This window comes from Genypterus blacodes, unplaced genomic scaffold (assembly GCF_046128005.1).
Source record: "Genypterus blacodes isolate CSIRO-AG114 ecotype Tasmania unplaced genomic scaffold, CSIRO-AGI_Gbla_v1 ptg000138l_1, whole genome shotgun sequence".
NCBI lineage: Eukaryota > Metazoa > Chordata > Actinopteri > Ophidiiformes > Ophidiidae > Genypterus > Genypterus blacodes.
This window is the reverse complement of record NW_027466940.1, coordinates 1,261,582-1,281,732: the sequence shown is the minus strand read 5'-3', so window position 1 is coordinate 1,281,732 and position 20,151 is coordinate 1,261,582. Positions and strand designations below refer to the sequence as shown.

The following is a 20,151-nucleotide window of genomic DNA, read 5'->3' as shown; positions in this document are numbered from 1 at the left end:
GACAAACAATGTGACTCAAATCAGATGAGTGTCAGTCTTGGAAACTATTTCTTCAGCGTGCAGGAAAAACAGCTCAGACTACAAAGTCCTCAGATGCTCTGACGCTAAAAACAAACGTCTGGGGAGCTTCAGCGCCTGATGTGTTCTATTTGCAAATATGAGTTTTTCCAACAGATGATAATTTCTGTTCAATTTTAAATACCCCCCCAGCCCCTTCTTTCTCTCTCTCACACACACACACACACACACACACACACACACACACACACACACACCTCCCCTGAGAAGCTACAGACACAGTGTCTCACTCATCTGCACAGAGCGTAATGACAACATGGCACAATAACAGCAGGTACATGAAGCATATGAGACAAACAAGAGCCTCCTCCTCTCCTCACCTCTCCTCTCTCCTCTCCTCTCCTCTCCTCTCCTCTCCTATTCTCTCTCATTAAAGTCATTATTTCCATTGTCATATAACATCATTGTCTGTGCGGCCCTGAGGATCTGACCCTGGATCAGTCAATAGAGACGGCGTGGCCTCGCTCGTCCCCTTTTGTCACTTGAAACAGTAAAGAAAACAATGGCGGCTCAACAAAGCTGAGATTTGCATATTAGCGTTAATGTTTGACTATCATGAAAAGCAGCAACAACAACAACAACAACAACAACACAGCGCTTATGAGTGTTATAATTAAAACGGCGACGCATCCATTGGAGAGATTCTGTTTCTTCCCGCTTCTGCTCCCCCCCTCCCTTCCGCTCTTCCCCCCTTCCCCCCGGTCAGGTGCCATTTTATCTGTAGCTGTGTTACCTTGGATGTGCCTGGACAGTTGCCCGCCTCTTTGGCAGCGTTGGAGCTCATTGGAGTTTCCAGTCGATACTCTAAAGGGCACGGAGGACAGATGGCACTCGGTCAAAGCGCAGCGGCGTTTAGCCTCGCAAGCCACATGACACGACCTTTCGACCCCTCCGACACACACACACACACACACACAACCTGTCCTTGAGTAACAGAGCTTCCATCTGAGCGCTTGCGTTCGTTTAATTAACCCTCGACTTTCATTCAGAGATTTATTTACACGTGATTACGACTTTGTTTGTTTGCCGACCAGAAAATTGTTGATAATCTCTCTCTCACTCTCTCCCACACCTGCTGCAGCCCCCCCCCCCCCCCCCCCCCCCCCTCCCCCCCTTTAAGAATGTTACGACACTGGACTGAATGCCAAATCAAGCATGCTACACACACACACACATACACACACAGCCCAATAGCCCGAGTCTGTTTGGTAAGGAGGGGGTGAGTAGATGATGCAAGGTTATCTGAGCTCTAGTCTAAACGGTAAATACACCAATGTCCCCAGACGTCAAACAAATGGACGGACCATCCCGCCGAGCAGGACAGAGCGAGTTCACCGCATGGTGCAGAACGGCAACGACCGCTAATTAAATAGCTATTAGCCACGTTCATAAACAACTATGCAGTGGGGAGAAGGGGGGGAGGGGGGGCTCCTGGAGTGAAGACAGACAGATCAGAGTGTGTCCTCCCACACCTCCAAAACTATTTAAGCATATGGCTGAAATCCTACTGACAATATTAGCATTAATAATAGATGGAGCGCTATAGGAGGAAGTTATTGAGGAGGAAGAGGAAGGGCAGGTGATGGGTAATGACTGCGCCTCTCATACGATGTTCCCGCTGAGATTACAGCGAGGGGGTGAGCGGGCGCAGACTTGACTAATCCAGGCATTGGAATGAAACGCACAGCTCCTCTTCCTCTCACCGATTCTGCCTCGCTCTCCAGCACTCTCGCTTGCATCTCTCTCGTGTGTGAGCGTGTGAGCGTGTGTGTGTGCGCGCAGAGCCCGGCGAGGCGAGCACGTCTCCGCCGCAGCCGAAGCCTGATTAAAAAGCCGCAATACTGCAGCAAACTGGAGTATGTACGAGGAAAAGGTCAGTAAGTGACACATGCTTGGCTTGCAAAAACAGCCACATCAAAAAAGACACTTCACTCTGATAGCTCCTATTGTGACCAAAGTGAGAGGAACAGTCCCAGAATTACTTTCAGGACACACTTACAAACTATAGGAAGACAAGTGTGTGTGTGTGTGTGTGTGTGTGTGTGTGTGTGTGTGTGTGTGTGTGTGTGGTGTGTTGGACAGGAAGAGGAAGAACAAAAAAAAACGTGAGGAAAGGGAGAGACAAAATGATGATAAAAGTGCAGCAGCATCCAGATTTGCTTTGGTTTGGTCTCCGCTTGTACAGAGTAACACCATCTGGGCCAGTCACTTCCCTACGCTGTTCCCCTTCACTGGAGGCTTGAGTTGTCAAGATAGAACAGAGCAGGCTGATTAAGGACAGTGTGTGTGTGTGTGTGTGTGAGAGAGAGAGAGAGGGAGTGAGTTGGTTTTGTAACCAAGTAAGTTCTCTGTAAGTTGAGGTCTGCATCTCCCAAACTGGGTCATCTCACCTGTACAGTGATTGATTGATTCCCAGCTCCTCCTCTTTGGAAACCCACCGGCCAGAGAACTCAATCAAAGAGCGTCCAGCCAGCGCCAAGACCAGGGGGTATAAATCAAAGATAGGAGTGTTTCATTGAACCTTCCGACAATCAATACAGTGCACATCTACGACTCACTGCTCAATGGATCAGGCATGTGCGCCGCAAACGTCACGGGAACAGAGACAGAGGCGGAGATGGAGGTGGAAGTCTCTATGGCCTCTGTTAGCACACATACTTATGCACAATCACGCACACACTGCAACAGCACGGCCAGATATAGACGAGTATCACTCAGTCGCCCCGGGAGGCCCGACTTAATACATCCAGGAGCTGTCGTAACGACTGCAGGGCGACGGAGGAGTGAGAGAGAGAGAGTCAGAGTGCGTCTCTGTCTGTTTGCTGAGGATTATGGGAGAAAATCACACAATAGCAGCGGCAAAAACCCAACCAGGTGTTGAAATAAGAGCAGCTCCTTTTACTGCTTGTTCTCTGTCCACCTGCAGTCCCCGGGCCTCCAGAGTGAGTCAACAAGCCAGCTCCAGAGGACCCAGGAGAGAGAGCAAATCTACCGGCCCAATATGCCGCCCAAGCTCCAGCCAAAATTATTTATTTGAAATTCTTTCAACTATTTAATCTGCTGTTTTATTGAGTTCTGAGCTCCACCTGGAACAATTTGAACTGACTCCAAATATATAAACCAGCGCCAAGCTGGCATCTGACACGCTGCATCTCAAACTCCAAAATGAGGAAAATTCTAATGAATGTTTCAAAACAGTGAAAGAAGAAGCTGCTGCACCTTCAAACTCTGTTTCCAAACCGTTTCTCCCTCTCACGCTCGTTACTGCAGAGATCCATCGCTGCCTGACCAAACCTCTGACCTTCAACCTGCTGCAGCAGCTCCTCGGCCCCCAGATCGATGTCCCTCCCTCTCCCCTCCTCCTCCTCCTCCTCCTCTCTCTCTCTCTCCGTCTCATTATCTCTCCCTCCTTCCCCCCCTCTGGATCCCTCCCCTGTGTTAAGCTGAAATGAGCTCAGGCGGGCTGCGTTTGGCCTGTTTGGAGTGAGACAGCCGCCCCCCGTGGGAGGCAGCGCTCCGCTCGATGATCCTCCCCTGCCTTTATCAACACATCTCTGGCAGGGGATGAGCAAGACGGGGAAACTTTGCGGGCTCCCTGGGAGGACGTCCACATGGCTCTGGGATAGTTGTTTTCTAAATTGTTCGCTTATGTTTCACACCAATTTTGTACAAAAACAAACTCCAATTTCTTGACTTTGGCACCGTTTGCATGACAAATCAGTTTTGAATTCAATTTGATGCAACACTATACTGCAGCAGCACATCAAATGAAGACAAATATAAGACTTCAATGGTTCCTGGGAAAAACCAAACCGGGTGTTTTTAATGTAACGCAGCTTTAGATGCATTATGAGGTCGAAATCAGCAAGTCGCAATTAGGAAACGAGCAATAATGATGCGGTGCTTTCAAGTCTGGGAGGAAAATTGGGACATAAAAGCGTCCCGGCAATGATGTGGGACATCAGACAGATAGAGGACACTTTACTGTCACTTTAAGGATATCTGGCTGGATGGTGGCGACTGTGAGCACCTTAAGGGAGGATAAAATCACCAATCAGAGAGCTCTGTCAGCCCAGCACTGACCAATGACATCGCCATGTAATTGAATCGAAGTGACATTCGTCTGCACCGTCGCACTTAGTCACCGCGGGGAAACGTGGCACTCAAGCTGTAGATTATAATAGTCGTGTTCCAGCTTAAAAGTGGTTTGAGTCAGATGAGTGTGTGTGCCTGTTTGCTGAATGACACTGTAATGCCATTGATGTGTCACTTAGTGTGTGTTCAGGTGCGCGTGTGTGTGCGTGAGTCGAGCTGTTGACCTCGACGCGGCTAAAGATAATGAGCTTTAACGTTCTGTTCCATCCGTCTCAATAAGGAGCAGCACTGCAGACACCTGAGGGCCCCGAAAAGGTCAGAGAAAGCAACATCAGCCCCAGAACAGATTACACAAAGCAGGCAAGCAGGTAATTATCAAGACAATCATAAATCGGGGGAGAGGCGGCAGAGTTTCCCGACTTTACCAGCGCGGCGGCTGGATTTAGTGCCGGAGTAGGAGAGGAATTGAGTTTTGCCATTAAGGCTCTGGAATGGAAGTCTGCTGACGTCTATTCAGAGAGGATGAATGTGAACCAACGTAGAAATACTGGTCACGGGTAGTCAGTGTGCATGGCCACTAATCTGCTCTGCTGAGAAACACACACATACACACTCAGCACCTGGGGTTAAAAGAGTGTAATCAAAGAAAGTGCACATTGGATTTCTCTCTCTCTGTAAATCATTCTTAATTTTTCCGGCACGTACAGTTAGGACTGAAAAGTGGAGAGAGGAATCAAGGAAACACGTAAAAGGCATGAAAAAGGTTCAGGTTTAGGCTTTGGGATTCATTTGTAGTTTACTGAGAAAGAAGCACTCTGCCACTGGGAGTAACAAAGCAGCGACGTGTCTCCGTCTTCTCCTTCCTCCATCGTCCGCTGACGTTGGACAGACGCTTCGATTGCGTTTAAACCACAAACGCCGTTGAGACTCGACACCTAATCGTCTGTTCTGTCGGGAAAACAGAGACGCAGCCTGAAGTTTCCCTCCCAGTATCTCACGGTCTTATTTTTAGCTGAGGGCTCTGGTGCTGTTACACACGGTCGGACTCCATTAGGCTCATTAATGGGCTTTTAAATGCTTAGAATTATTTAAACGTCCAACATTTTCATGCTATTAGACTAATGAGCAGCAGGCGCGTCCCAGCGAGCCACCTGCACTTGGAGATTTATTGGCGCCTGCGCGGGTCCCGTTGGTCCTCGGGGAGGCGGAAGGATCTTGACAGCAGGCGGTCCGTTATCCCGCCCGCTCACACGCTCGCCGTCCGGTCGCTCGCTCGTCCGCCTGCTCTTCACCTGTTCGCAGCGGCACAAACAGCAGCAGACACGTCATGGCTCGCTAGCAGTGAATTGAATGCGGCCTCTTGAATCCAATAGAGGCCTCGCGCAGCCAGAGTGATCCACTAATGTTTTGTTGGGCTTAATTGAGCGTTGTCCCTTCAACTTAGCCTCACATCTTCATCCTGCTAATAGCTGCAGCTCCCCCCCTCCGAAAAGTCTAATTACTCCGCTGGCATAGTTACAGCAGAGAAATGTAAAACTTTAGAACGCCACAGGAGGAAGGAAATTGCAGTCAAATGGGAAAACGACTGGAAGAAGAGGATTCAATTTACTTTTTTTCCCCTCATTTTTCATGAATATAAGGAGATGATAATGTATCCTCTGATGTGTTTGACTGCAGCTCATCTCGTAAGCGCGGTGCTAAAATCCATCTGTCAAGCCGGCTAAACAAAAACACACACGGATGATAGAGTCACATATACTGTGGAGATCAAGACTCCCTTCCCCTGCTCACCTGCAGAGGGCGTCCTGGCGGCAGACCCTCCGTAGCTCCAGACAGTTGGGCTTGACCTTGTCCTTGAAGGAGCAGTCGGGCACGATGGTCTGCCTGCGTCGCTCTGAGCATCCCTCGTGTTGACACGGGCAGAACAGCAGGCGGTGACTGAACTCGGCAGGCACTCGGTCCAGGAACTGCCTCAGGGACTTGTGGCAGCGCTTGCGGTTGCAGGTCTCACCTTTGTTGGGGTCCCCCTTGCCGCAGGTGTAGATGTAGGCCGAGCGGTGCTTCTTGCAGGTGCTGTTGAGGTTGCAGGCCTTGGCCGCGTCCAGGCAGGGGTTGCAGGTTTTGCCCGAGTCGGGACAGTGGAAGGCTCTCGGGGCCACCGTGTGCATCCCTGAGAAGAAGAAGAAGAAAACTACAGAAATCAGAATTAGAGCGCCAGCTAGTGGGGGAAATGTCTGAGCACTTTATCAGAACACAAACACAGAACAAATGTAATCACGAAAGGCGCTGCGATCCTTCCACTGATCGGCTTTGATTCCCACACGATCCATCTTCTATCCATCTTCTATGCTAAACTATAGTTTTTTCTATGCTAAACTATAGTTTAGCATAGAAACAGATGAAATCATAAATGTTGTGTTGTGTCTCAGCACAGAGTTGATTGAAAGTGTTAAAGAAGAAGCTTCAGTCTCACTTCAGCTTCAACCTCCAGCAAAGAGCCGCAGAGACGCTACACGCCTCACACACACGCTGAATTATTCATCCCAGCCGCACACCTGACGTGCTGGAGTATTAACGGATTAAACAGCCCGTTTCATATTTTACACAGATAAATCATTAATTTCCGGTTATTCTTCATTGCCCATTGCCATCTCACACAAAACATTTATCCGACTCGTAGTGCGGCAAACAATACACTTGAATTGGCTGTGGTGGCGTGAAGGGAACACGAGTCCTTGGTGCGGCGGAATATCGACGAGGTGAGAATGTCAATAATTTCTGTAAGTTTATTGATGAGAATGTTGGTCAGCGAGGAAGCAAACAGTAAATAGTGAAGCATCTGCTCAAGGACTTGGCAAAGCCTCACACACACACAAACACACACAAACACACACACACACACACACACAAACACACATACATAGACACACACACAAACACACACACACACACACTCTCTCTCACACACACACACACAAAGATTCCCACACTTACCCCCCCCCACAGACACACACACACACACATACACACAGACAGACACATTCTCACTCTCCCTCACACACACCCTCACTCACACGCTCACACACGCACACTCACATGCACACACGCTCACACACACACACAGACACACACACTGCCACACACATACACACACTCTCTCTCTCTCACACACACACACACACACACTCCCACACTTACCCCCCCCCCTCCCACACACACACACACACACACACACACACACACACACACACACACAGACAGACACATTCTCACTCTCTCTCTCACTCACACACGCACACTCACATGCACACTCCCATGCAAAGGCACACAACCACACACACACACACACTGGGCTGTATAAACTGCATATCGGATGGTTCAACTACAAGATTAAGTTCCCTTGTTTCGGGTGTTTTTTTTGCGGCGTGTAATCACAAACTGAAACGTCGCAATTACCCCTCAGGCTGCACATCATATTTGTGGAAAACAGATTAAGTCATTAGGTGTGTTGGGATGTTTTCTGCTGCGCCCAAAAACCGCGGCAGCACGGAAAACGCCGGCACCTTTTCCCAGAGCTTGAGCGGTGATGAAGCCGGGTGGCGCTCCTTCACTGGCGGAGCTCCTCTCTTGTGTTCAGGCGATATTAGACAAGTTAACCTCCCTCCCCTGTAGATAATGATGTTTCAGAGGTCGTGGCAGCGCGGTGACACCAAGAGAGATTCATCTCTTATTCAACAGAACCAATCTCACTCTGCGTCCATCAGGCGGCCCGGAGCAGGAAGGAGACCATTTATTTTAGAGAGCGTGTGTGTGTGTGTGTGTGTGTGTCAGAGACGCCGCGTTGTTTCCGAGCGGCGCGTCGGACATTATCAATCCTAGAAATGGGGGGATACATGGAGCGGACACAGCGCAGCCCAGCAGGGGGGCGAAATAGATGGATAGTGCGTGTTTGTGGATTCAGATCACGTCAGATAAAAAACAAAAGTCACAGCCGCCGCAAAACATGAGAAGTAGAAGATCCGGAGTTCATCAGCGACGGAGGAAGACGGGGCTAATCCGGCTTTCTGTTCATTTGACGCATCAAGGTTAAATGTAGCAGGTACTCAGATAAACAAGGCTGAGAGAGGAATGTGGAGAATTAAACAAATGGAGTTATTCAACACAGAAGTGAATTTTACCGTGTTTGCCACCAGAGAGCTCAACTGAAAACACACGACTTCTTTACTAAACAAAGACGGTATTCATCATCAATTTGACCTCAAGACCCTCGATCCTGGTTTAGCTTCGCACCCTGATGAGCGAGGACACATTTTGACGCGACGTAACCCGGTCAGTCTTGTTAGTGTAACACATCACCTTACGCAGCACTTAGCTGACCTCTAACCTGCGGATGTAGGACAATTAGCCAACCTTGGCGAGAGGGAGCAGCCTCGCTTGATCTGTGATTAGAATGAGAATCAGAGGAGAGTCGACTCGGGCCTGGGGCATGAAAGGGGGCGGTGGCGAGGCCAAAGTTCTGCTAAACTGGGCCAAGCTTGGCTAAGGCGGGCCTGAAGGGGCCTGACGGGGCCAGGCGCAGTCCAGCTGGCCGCGAGGTTAGCAGTACGGGGGTCAAGGCCTCCTGGCTGTATTAGGTTGATGGATTGCAGCTGCTCCCGTCTCCTGCAGATGCGTGCAGGCGCTAATGTGGGCCACTGGGGGGCCCGGGATGAAAAGAAAATCGGAAGAGGATGAGCCGCTAAGATTTATCTGAGCGAGCCGGGTCGAAGCTGCGACGGACGAGATTCTACTTCTTCTGATTGGGGAGGCGAGATTGGATTTGGTGCGAAAACCAAAAAGATGTCCTGAGGCGAACACAAGACACAGAGCCCAGCGGACGGCTCGGACGTGCTCACACACAAACAGGATAATGGAGGAGGAAGGCAGGATGGAAGTGGAGACAGGAGGGGAAATGTGGTGGATTGTGTTACAGAGTGATAATTGATTTTCCAAGTGCATTACCACAAAGGTTTTTCGGCAAACATATTCGGCCATAATGTTCGGAGAAAGGGGGCTGATAAGCTGACGATAAGTCACGTACAAAGATGGAAAAAGCTTTAAGAGGGGAGCGGCGACTGGAGCAGTTGATTACGGTGCTGATGGTGACAGATAGTAGAGATGAAATAAGAGGAACGCCGGCGCACAGATTGGACGGCCACTTACCGCCGCGTGCTGGAGAGCTTTCAATTAACCCAAACTCATTCAGCACCGACGTGCAACTCTTGCTCGGAATAATTAACCCAACACATCAGCGCCGCAATCAACAGCTCGCAGCAACACAATAGACACACACACACACATCTATTTACTTACCTTCCTGTCTGCTGTGCTATACATTAACGAGTGAGCAGGGACCCGAGTGAGTGAGTGAGTGAGCAAGCGAGCGAGTGAGAGAGTGAATAATGATGCACAGATTGATGATGGGTGGCGAAGAACAAAACAACAAATGCTATTAAGTGCAGGATACGCCATCAATAATGAATTTCTTCCATTATGTCTGCATACCTGTTGGCTGCAGTGTAAAACAATACAAACCTTTCTATCGCAGACAGATCTATGAGAAGCGTTTCACATGAGCACAAAGTTGGACTTATTCTGATAAACGCCGGGAAAGGCAGAAGACACAAAAGAACATTTTAAGAGGATGAGACGCAAATTGAAAGTCTGATGATGTTTACTTGCGCGTGCACGGAAAATGCAGCCATATAACATTTAGTCGATGTCAACAACAGTTAAAGCACCATCATCACAGAGTACAGCCATCGCTCGCCCCGACCCTGCTGTTTGACTGTAAATAGACTTTTAATAGGGCTCTCTGCTCTGTGGGCGCCATAAATTAGACCCCGGCAGCGGCAATATGGGGGAAAATACCAGTCTATTCTTTCTATATGTAGTCAGAGAGAGAGAGAGAGAGAGAGAGAGAGAAAGAGAGAGGGAGAGGGAGAGGGAGAGGGAGAGGGAGTGGGAGAGAGAGAGAGAGGGAGAGGGAGAGGGAGAGGGAGAGGGAGAGGGAGAGGGAGAGAGAGAGAGAGAGGGAGAGAGAGAAAATGACAGGGAGAGAGAGAAAATGAGAGGGAGAGAGAGAGGGGGCCAAACAGCCAAAATTACCCGTTTTCCTGGGGAGAGAACAAAGAAGGACAATAACATGAGCGTGTGAGAGGTAAAGTGAGGGAGCAGCGGGAGGAGGAGGAGCAGGATAAGCAGCAGCAGGAGGAGGAGGATGGAGCAAGTGGGTAAAACATTCACGTACGCCGTATCTGGATTTGGGTGTTTTCTCCCCGAGAGTCAGGAAATCTCCCTTCCTTTCCTTCCCCCCCTGTAATTGCTCACCGTCAGCCTAATTTGAATTCTGCATTTCATATATCATCCCATCCTCCGGGGACGCTGCGCTGCAGAGGGGAGTTCAGCGCAGGTTAGCACACAGAGAGACTCGGCTCTGCGTATGTTCTCCGTAATTAGGAGAGGTGCCAAAGTTTGGAGTTAATACGGCCCAGGGCGAGCGTGCAAGCTTGTTAGGGGAAGTCTTTAGCGGGGACCCCGAGGAGCATGTCAAGCATTTCTGTGTCAAAGGCCTCATCAGTCATTAGCGCTGCACGGCAGTGCTACTGCGGTGGGGCGGCGAGGGGAGTGGAGGAAGAGGGAGGAAGAAGAGGGGTGCAGTGCGCAGGTCTATCACAGAGCTTTAGAGAGACGGAAATGGGCGATGGTGTCATGATAATGTTCCCGGGGAGAGAGAAGGTGACAGAGAGAGAGAGAGAGAGAGAGAGAGAGAGAGAGAGAGAGAGAGAGAGAGGGCACAAATAAGGAGAGAACGCTAAATATTTGCACATGTAAAATATGTGTTTGTGTGTGTGTTTGTATGTGTGTGTGTGTGTGGGAAGAGATGAGACGTGCTCGTCCAAATGAATCCTAAATCATTCCAAACACTCTCCAAAGCTGTTTAAAAGCATCTGCCTTCAAGTTCCGCTTCATCCTGTGGAATTCACATTCTTGGACTCCTTTGCGCCCCCAAGAGGCTTAATATTCATGATGTTTGTTCCTATGATGGGCTGAAATAATGAGACGTGTGTGTGTGTGTGTTTGTGTGTGTGTGTGTGTGTGTGTGTGTGTGTGTGTGTCAGGTCAGTATTGCGAGTAGCTGGTGAGCAGCTAACAGCCGCGTGGATCAGGAGCTGCTGTTTAATTCAAACCTACTAGAAGAAATATGCTGATACCCTGATAAGTGAGCGACACACAACAACACTCATTACAGACACACACAGAGCCGAGCTGAGGCCGGGAGGGGGGAAGAGGAAGAGGAGGAGGGTGTGTTAGCCGTAAGCAGCAGGAAGCTGTGCGTTAGTCCAGGTAAGACTGATGCAGAGATGCCGCAACTCCTGTCCAATTAGAGCAACGGACCAAATGATTCATCAAATCACAGCAACACAGATTTGTTCATTTACAACCCAAATACCAGCAAAGCGAAGCAGGTTGTCAGAGCTTTTTGGGGGTTTTGCTGCTGCCCGCTGGGTCGGGGGGGAATTGCATCAGCAGCCTGAGTGGTAAAAACAGCATTTAGCTTCAAGCGTGAAAGGGGAAGTGGAGTAACACCAGGTGAGTCCAGTAAGTGAGAGGAAACGAACGGTTAAAGGGGCGGGGCTGTCACTCCTCCATTGGTCAGAGAGGATGCGGGACGTGAGGGCGAAATAATGAGCAAAAATGACGACAGGAGGAGCTGCAGTCATACCCAAACACAGCTGCTGCCTGTTCCAGCTCGGCGTGCTCAGCAGAATCTCCCTCATCACCTGCTAACCGTCACCATCACATTCACGCCGTGTTCTGCTCACTTCCTGTAAGTGGGCTGAATACAGTAAAATGGCTCTGGTGCTGCATTCGGGTTTTCTCACCTGTTCAAACAAACCGCACCTACAGGCGGAAGGTAAACATACCCGGGTATTACACACACACACACACACACACACACAGACACACACACACACACACACACACACACACACACCGACAGAACTGAAGTGTTGCTAAGCGTTCGTCTCGGTCTCGAGGACAAGCATGCAAAGTGGCGAACATTCCAGCTGCATGCTGAGCACGGCTGTTGCCTCCCCCCCTCCCCCCTCCTCCCCCCTCAGCTGTGGAAATGGCTCTCTGGGTTTAATTGGACGGCGGGCACAGCGAGCGGGCGGCGGGCGAGCAAGTGGGCGAGCGAGGTGAGACGCTCGGTGCAGCGAGTTACAAGGTCTAACTCGGGGCTGTTCAACTTAATTCCTGCAGGGACTCCCGAGCGCCGGATTATACTCTGCCCTCTTGCTCCTAATAAGTTAATTAGCTCGGCAGCGGGTCAAAGGTAACGGAATACATTTCACACGGAGCACATTAACAATTACAGTGGATGATCTCTATGCATGCTGGGCGGACTCGGCAGCCATTTTGGGGCTTTGATAAGGAGTCTTAATGGAGTGTGGAGGAAGGATTGTGGGAGCCATGCAGCCATCCCACCTCCCTCCATATGTGAGTGTGTGAGTGTGTGTGAGTGTGTAGTATTGATTCGGAGCAGTGGGTCATCGACTGACTACCTTTGCTCCAAACCGAGAAACGGAAAGAAATAGTTACAGGCTGTAAATCTAGAAACTGGGCCTTCATAGATTTAATTGCTCGCCTTCCCTTATCTGCCCGAGTTCAAATCGACATAGACTGCGTGTTGTCGGCCAATAAATTAGGGAATGTTCAAGTGCGTGACTGTGACTGTACCTGTGACACATAATGGAACTCTGGAGTGGAGGAGGACAGCTGAGAAACGCAGGAAATTATGGGAAATTACAGCTCGCTCACTCGCCCGCCCGCTCGCTCGCTCGCGTGCAGGTTATTCCTGCCGTCTGTGTTTGGTGTTGCGGTGCGGAGAGTAAAGTGCACTTCACACACAGTTCTGTTGATTTGGTCTGATATTCCCTCTTCTGTCACTGCACTTCTTTTCATTGCAGGAGCACGACTACAGCAGCTATTACATAATAAGGCACCGAAATGTCAGACTCCCTCTCTCGCTCTCTTTTTGGCTGTCTCACTCTCTAATTAGCTCAATGTCTTGCCTTCAACGTTTTACACTCCCTCCCTCACGCACACACACACACACACACACACACACACACACACACACACACAGACGCCTTCTTTTCTCCAGCTGGAGTTGTCACCCTCGTACAATCATGGCATATTCCACCCATGTGGCTGTAGGCTGGCCTGCAACAAAGGAGCTCCAGTATGTAACCATCATCCCATTTCACGCAGGATTCATCCTCCGCCGGCGTGCACGAGTTGATGGTACGGAGCCGTAATTGCCTCCCCACACCGCGACATCTGACAAGTGGAGCAGGTTACCAGAGTGAACTGTCACGTCGCAGCTCGGCGGTGGGAAGAAGAAGGTGGGCGCCGTCGCGGCATGAAGACGAGTGCTGCTACGCCACGACCTCGCCGCCGAGGCATGAATTTTCGTGACATCGTCCAAATATTTGGATGTGAATTTTCACTTACAGGATTAAAAAATGACAGATGTAAATTAACATTCCGGAGTCACATATATGAGGGGAGAACAATCAGGATGTTAGACTGAAAAGCGGCGCCATGTTGAGCTGTTGACTATTGTCAAGAAAAGAGAGACGCTTTAGTTTACATCTCTATCCTCCAACATAACTTGTGTGTTTTGTACTCCCGACAAATTTCGCTCTAAATTGGTCTCGCTCAGCCTGACAGCAGCGCTGTGCAACTGAGGGCCTGCTGGGAGGAAAAACGGCAAAGTAGAAATGTAGTTTTTGAGCACAATTTGCGACGTGCATTCAAATTGAAGAGCATCTCCGCCGCTCTGTGGCACGAGGGGATTAACACGGGAGGCTGCTCACATAGAAACATAGCAGAGGCCTGAGTTAACGGAGGAGCCAAAAGCCGAGTGGAAGAGACACAGTGCAAGTCTTTAGTTTCCACATATGTTTAAAATAACAGCGATTACAAGGTGACATCGTGGTGAAATATAACAGCGCTCTTCTCCAGGTGTCACCCACGGCGACGCAGAGGAAGACAATCCACACTGTGTCTAGTTGAAAGTCGTAGGCAGAGTGAGTGTGTTTCTTGACTACTTCTCTCTCTTCTCTTATCTTGGTCTCACACACAAAACTTTTCAAAGTGCAAGAGATTATTTTTCAATTCCCTACCTTTCCTCCTGGAGAGCAGACTTCCCCCTGCCCTCATCAACTCAAACAGATATCATATATTCCCCGAGTCTCTGCGCAGTTTAACATTTACACACGTGATTATGGATACTTTTGTGCAGTTTTGGTAATCGAAGCGAAAAGTACTTCCATAGAGCGAGTGTGTGATTACTTATCTGTTTGCCCGTGGTTTCCTCTCGGTGCCACAATCAATTACTCCGTCCTCAGAAATGATAAATAATGAGGAAAGCTTGCGGCTAAATAGATTTCTGAGAGCAAATCCAATATTTCACCTTGGAGAGAATAGGGAGGAAACAGCCCAAGCCAAATGGATACAGTAATGAGTCCCCTGTTGGTGTCTTAATATTTGTTCCGCTGCACCACGTTACCTTGTTCCCCCAGATATCACAGTGTTTGGACCCGGACACAGAGCGGCCTGGTGGGCCGAGGCTCTTTGATGACTAAACGCGCTTAAATGAAGGAAGGCAGCTTGATGTGGCTTCCTACAAGTAAATCAAAGCGCTGCACTTTAAATAAGAGAAATATAAAAATATATTTCTTTTGCTGCATTTCTCCATTTAATTTATCAAAGAAGCGTATTTTCAAAAACAAGTGATACACCGCTGACTTCAATCTGAGGGGATTATGCATAAAAAAAGGCCTGTCTTTGTTGTACCTCCCAGATATGAAACAAAGCGAGATACATCAGCCAAGCAAAAAGGAAAATGTGCCGCCGTCTTTAGTGTTTGGAGAAGTGCTGCTGGCAAGAGCGCGACTGGAAGCAGACGGAGGAGAGACGAGAAAGAGAAAAGAACATCCTGCAGAATATTCCTGTCAGAGCCGGATGAGACGGAAATGGTTCGGATTTTCAAACGGCTGTAGCCCGAGGCGCTGGCGACACACACACACACACACACACACACACACACACACACACATACACACACACGTACGAGCGCGCACACACACACATCATCATCATCCCTGTGTCTGGTCACACCTACTGTACGTATCCGCTTTCTCCTTTAAACTGTAGTAGCGGTCTTTATAATAAGATCTACATCGATTAGTGACGCCACGGCAACCTGTAAATTAAAAACAGGGGCGCCTACAGCTCCCCCCGCTGGACGCCGAGGTGTTTAATTAGAAAAACCAAATAGGAAATCAAATTGAAAGCAAAATCAATAGGCGTGGAATGTGGAAGGTTGGAATGCACATGCACTCCTCTGTGCTGGTGTGTGAGGGAGGAAGATCAAAAGATAGCAGCTCGGTTCATTTGCAGGGCGGCGACGTGCTGATATGAGATTGCATCAGCGTTATTTAACCCGGAGGAGCCTCCATCTTGCCTCCATCTTGCCCCCTGGTGAGAATTGTGGCATATCGCCGCTGCTGATTGCGAGGTGATGAATCACAGAGGCCACGCCGGAAGTTCAAACACATGCAGTGGCATATGTGTGTGTGTGTGTGTCGTACCTGAGATGATGGAGGCCAAGCGGAACACGTCGGGGTGTCGGACGGAGGCCACGGGCTCATAGGGGGACGTCTCGTACTCCTCGGCACCTGAAACAACAGAGAGGATGAGAGAGGGTCAGAGAGGTGGAGACGTTAAATGAAACATTCCTACTCGACAGTTGAGGGACGCATTTCAACCGCAAACGCACGTTAACGGGAAGCTCGTTCCCTTTTCACTCCTTCCTGTCCCGATGTGTTTTCTTATGAAGTATTTAATAAGTCGGCTATTTATCTTTCATTTTACCGCTCAGCAGAGGCAATTAATCTCAGACTTGGAGGCAGGTAGAAAATTTACGAAGCCGTTAAGTTGCAATGTTTCCTCTCCGGGCGGTGCGGCGGCCTGACCACTCACACACACCACCACCCCCCCCCCCCCCTCCTCTGAAGGGCCTCTGCAGTGAGAAACAACTGCCTCACTTTGCAATATGGAGAGCGGGAATGTTCACCGCCCGCCAAATTATTTTCCCTTTTTAGGAGATAGTATTTTTTTAGCGGCTTTGATTAGGAGGAGGAAGAGGGTTAAGGACTGCGGGGAGGAAGCAATGCATCTTCCCCTGTTAACAATGTGTTGCTGGAGTTGTTTATAAAATTACAAAAAAACAAAATCAAAAGAAGAAAAAAAATCAAATTAGCACTCGACTGACTGAGCCGCTCCCATGTGCCGGCTCCTCTGTTGGCTCTAATCCTGCATTTAAAATTCATAGCCATTCGGTGTGATTGAGACAAACCCTCCAGTGTGTAATAGCTTTGCATTCGGATCCCTGCAGAAACACAGCCAGGGTGTTTTGAGGCAGGCGAGCACACACACACACACACACACACACACACACACACACACACACACACACACACACACTCGCAGGCAAGCACACACGCACGCACACACACCCGCTGCTACAAATGAGAGAATCTGAAACCTGTTGGGTTATGCGGCGGCACTGCCCGGACGACCAATCAGCAGATGGGATCAATAGATATACTACATTTTGTTTATCACCGCGCTTCTTGAGATTCCCTTGGAAAAGAGATGATGCGAGCTGATAAGAGACATTCTCGCAGCAGTACGGATAATGGGTTCAGGAAAGGTGTGTGTGTGTGAGCGCGTGTGTGTGTGTGTGTACATCCCCTACACATCATATACTACTCGTTATATCTCTGTGGAATGTTCAAAGTGGTAAAAACCTCACGCCTGCAAATTCCGTGACTCACATTTAGATTCGATTGAGCCAATAGCTCAACGGCCATTTCGACCGCATGATACAAAACAGCTCCGAGCAGCAAGCGCGGTGAAGATACCTTACAGTCATACGACGAAGACGACGGGAGAGAATATTGTCGAGTGCGTGTGTCATCTGGAGGCGATCAGAGGAAGAGCAGCGTCAGACTTGTGTACACGTGTAAAGTCTTTGTTTTACGTCTTCACTTCTACATCAGCGCTCTCCATCAATATTGACGACGGTAATAACAGCGAGCGGCTCAGCGGGCCGTTCTCTGAGCCCATAGAGGTATTGACATCTAGCACAGCCCAGGATTGCACTCTGCGTGTGTGTGTGTGTGTGTGTGTGTGTGTGTGTGTGTGTGTGTGTGTGCGTGTGTGTCAGAGAAAGGGACAGGAGACACAGAAAAGGAGATAAACGAAAAACACAAAGACAGAGAGAAAATGGAGGGTAACACAGAGAGGCGCTGCAGAGACGCTGAGGGAGGTTTAATCCTCCATGTTGTGTGAGTTTGTTTGTCTCTCTGTGGTGTTCATGTTGATGTGTGTCTGTCTGCGTCCCGTTCCCACCTTGTCACAGCCCTCTGCATCACCCCAAGCTTTGTTTTTGGAGACAAAGACATTCGGGGGGATTTATTGTCGCTTATTGTTGTCGTCTATGTCTACGGCCAACTGAGTCACCTGAGCACGGCAAGGGTGCTGCTTGTGCTGCTTGTGCTGCGTGTGCTGCGTGTGCTGCGTGTGCTGCGTGTGCTGCGTGTGCTGCGTGTGATGCTTGTGCTCACGGGCAAGCGATTGTCTTTGACATGCAGCGTAATCGATGACGGACGTGCGTGTTCTGTAAGCAACGCTGCTTTATGTAACGTTAACCACCACCTACACACACATTGATCAATAGATCAATACGGTGCAGAGACGTGCACGCAAACGGAACCGAGTTGTAGTCTGCGTGCATGTGTGTGTGTGCTTGTGCAATTGTTCGCATATGCCTCAACAAAACAACGCAATGCTCCAGGGTTAAGAAACAAATGCTCTGAGCCAACTGAGTGTGAAAGCGGCTCTCACGCCGCCATGAATCAAACTCTGGGAGACGCCACATTAAAATTTCAGAAGTGTAAATTTGTGTAGTTTGGGGCGATTGTACGAAAAAAAGCAAACTTTGTCGAATCCTAATTGTAGCCGCAACTGGATGCATTTTAAAAAGCGTATTTACGTGAATGTTACAAGCCGCAACAAACTCGCACAGAACTGCACAACACACCCTAATCTCTAACACACACACACATACACACACACACGGCCTCGGGATATGAAAAGCTCCTGCAGCAGGAAGCATGGCTGAGCCCTGGTGCTCTTTGACAGTCACCCTGGACCCAATTATGCATTCATCAAGTCATAGAAAATTCTACCCAGCTGTTTAGCGATAAGATGTTTCTAGCCACAGGGCAACAACTTATCGCTGTAATTAAGCCTCCGTTTGACTTCATTTGCTCTGACAGCGTGCAGCATGACCGCCGCGGCTCCAGCAGACAATCTGGCCTTTTACTTGTTTCAGTGTGAGAGAGAGAGAGACGCCGCTCTTCAAGTCCTTCGCCTTTAGTCTTTATGAAGCTGTTAGGCGCCATCACTCATCCTTTTCATATGCATTATCAATGAGGCTATAACCCCCCCCCCACCCCCCCCCACCCCCCACCCCCCTCCTCCCTCCCCCTGCCCCTGAGGTGATGGAAACTATCCTATAGATTTTTTTTTTTCCTGTGACATTCTTGGCAAAGCATTCATAGCTGGAAGCAAAGTCAGGTTTAATAACTGTCACTCACCTTGTTGTGTTTCCCACTTTTCCCTCTAAATATTGTATTGTTGGATCCTGTTGTTCCCTATTTGCCACTCACCCAAAAACTCCTGTTCCATGAGGCGTGCTGCATTTTACATTACTTTCTGTTTTACGGCGATTGTATACAAATAATTCCGAGCGCAGCCTCAGCCTCCTGCAAGCGCTCGGCCGCCTCCTCCAAGGACGCGAGGCCGTAACACCAAAACCCGCTGAGTCCTTTCAGTCATAACTCCCAAACTTTATGAGCAGCAGCCAGTGAATCCGGAGCTCCACTGATCACTCCGCTCCCTAAATCACCCCGGAAAGTGCACACGGACGCTTCCTTCATGCTCTACTTTATCCTGTTTGTAATTCAGCCCACTTACATTGAGTTTAATTTTAACATTGCTCTCACGTCTGTTTAAAAACCTGTTAAATCCTCACTGAGATGATGGCGGCTGTGATTATTATCATTACAAATATTCCAGCCATCATTCCATATAAAACCTTTTGAAAACTGTACTCAACATTTTACAGCAATTCGATTAAACGCATTCATCTTTCCTCTCAACGCGCTCATGCTATAATGTGTTCATTCCCCACAAAGAAAGGAAGAGGTTAAGTGACGCCACAAATGCATCTTTCTTCGATTTCTGCCTAACAGGACGCGAGTTAAAGCAGGAATTTGGTTAACGGCACTTTTTTTTTTGAAGGGATATTGACATTTAAACTCAATTTCAAACCATACAAAATAGAATATTGGATTAGCGGGGGAAGAATATTTTGAATTACGTTTTCCAAACCAGTGTGGCAAGGTGAGCAAAGGCGGCGGAGAAAATGAGTCCTGAAATTGTTCAACCTTCCCTACGGCTGCGACGACGCAACGTTAACACATGCACACACACTCCAGACCAAGTGGATCCTCACTCGCACACCCGCAGCCCTACATCACAGACACTAAAATATTAAGTATTGTGTAAATTCTGTTAAGAATCTAAGTCGTCTTTGTGTCACAGCTGCATATTTGGTGAAGCAGCCAACAACATCAGCAGCACATTGAAAATAATGATCAGAAAACACCAAACTTTTGTTGAAATCTCTCATACTATCAATAACTCAGAGGACAGAGCACAAATAATTAAAACATTGACGACCAGATGAGGCAATACACAAACTAACATGACACAAAAACAATCAAATATTTG

The 20,151-nt window shown here is 48.8% G+C and overlaps 1 protein-coding gene across 1 annotated transcript in view; it reads right to left on the bottom strand.

Moving 5' to 3' along the window:
* Positions 1–20,151, bottom strand: part of LOC143011682 (GDNF family receptor alpha-2-like) — a 41,590-nt gene that overhangs the window by 12,500 nt on the left and 8,939 nt on the right. Inside the window, exons 3-4 of the mRNA XM_076164646.1 lie at positions 15,879–15,965; positions 5,965–6,343 (exon numbers count right to left, since the gene is read on the bottom strand). Of these exons, the coding sequence (XP_076020761.1) occupies positions 5,965–6,343; positions 15,879–15,965 (466 nt within the window). The remainder of the gene's footprint in view (positions 1–5,964; positions 6,344–15,878; positions 15,966–20,151) is intronic.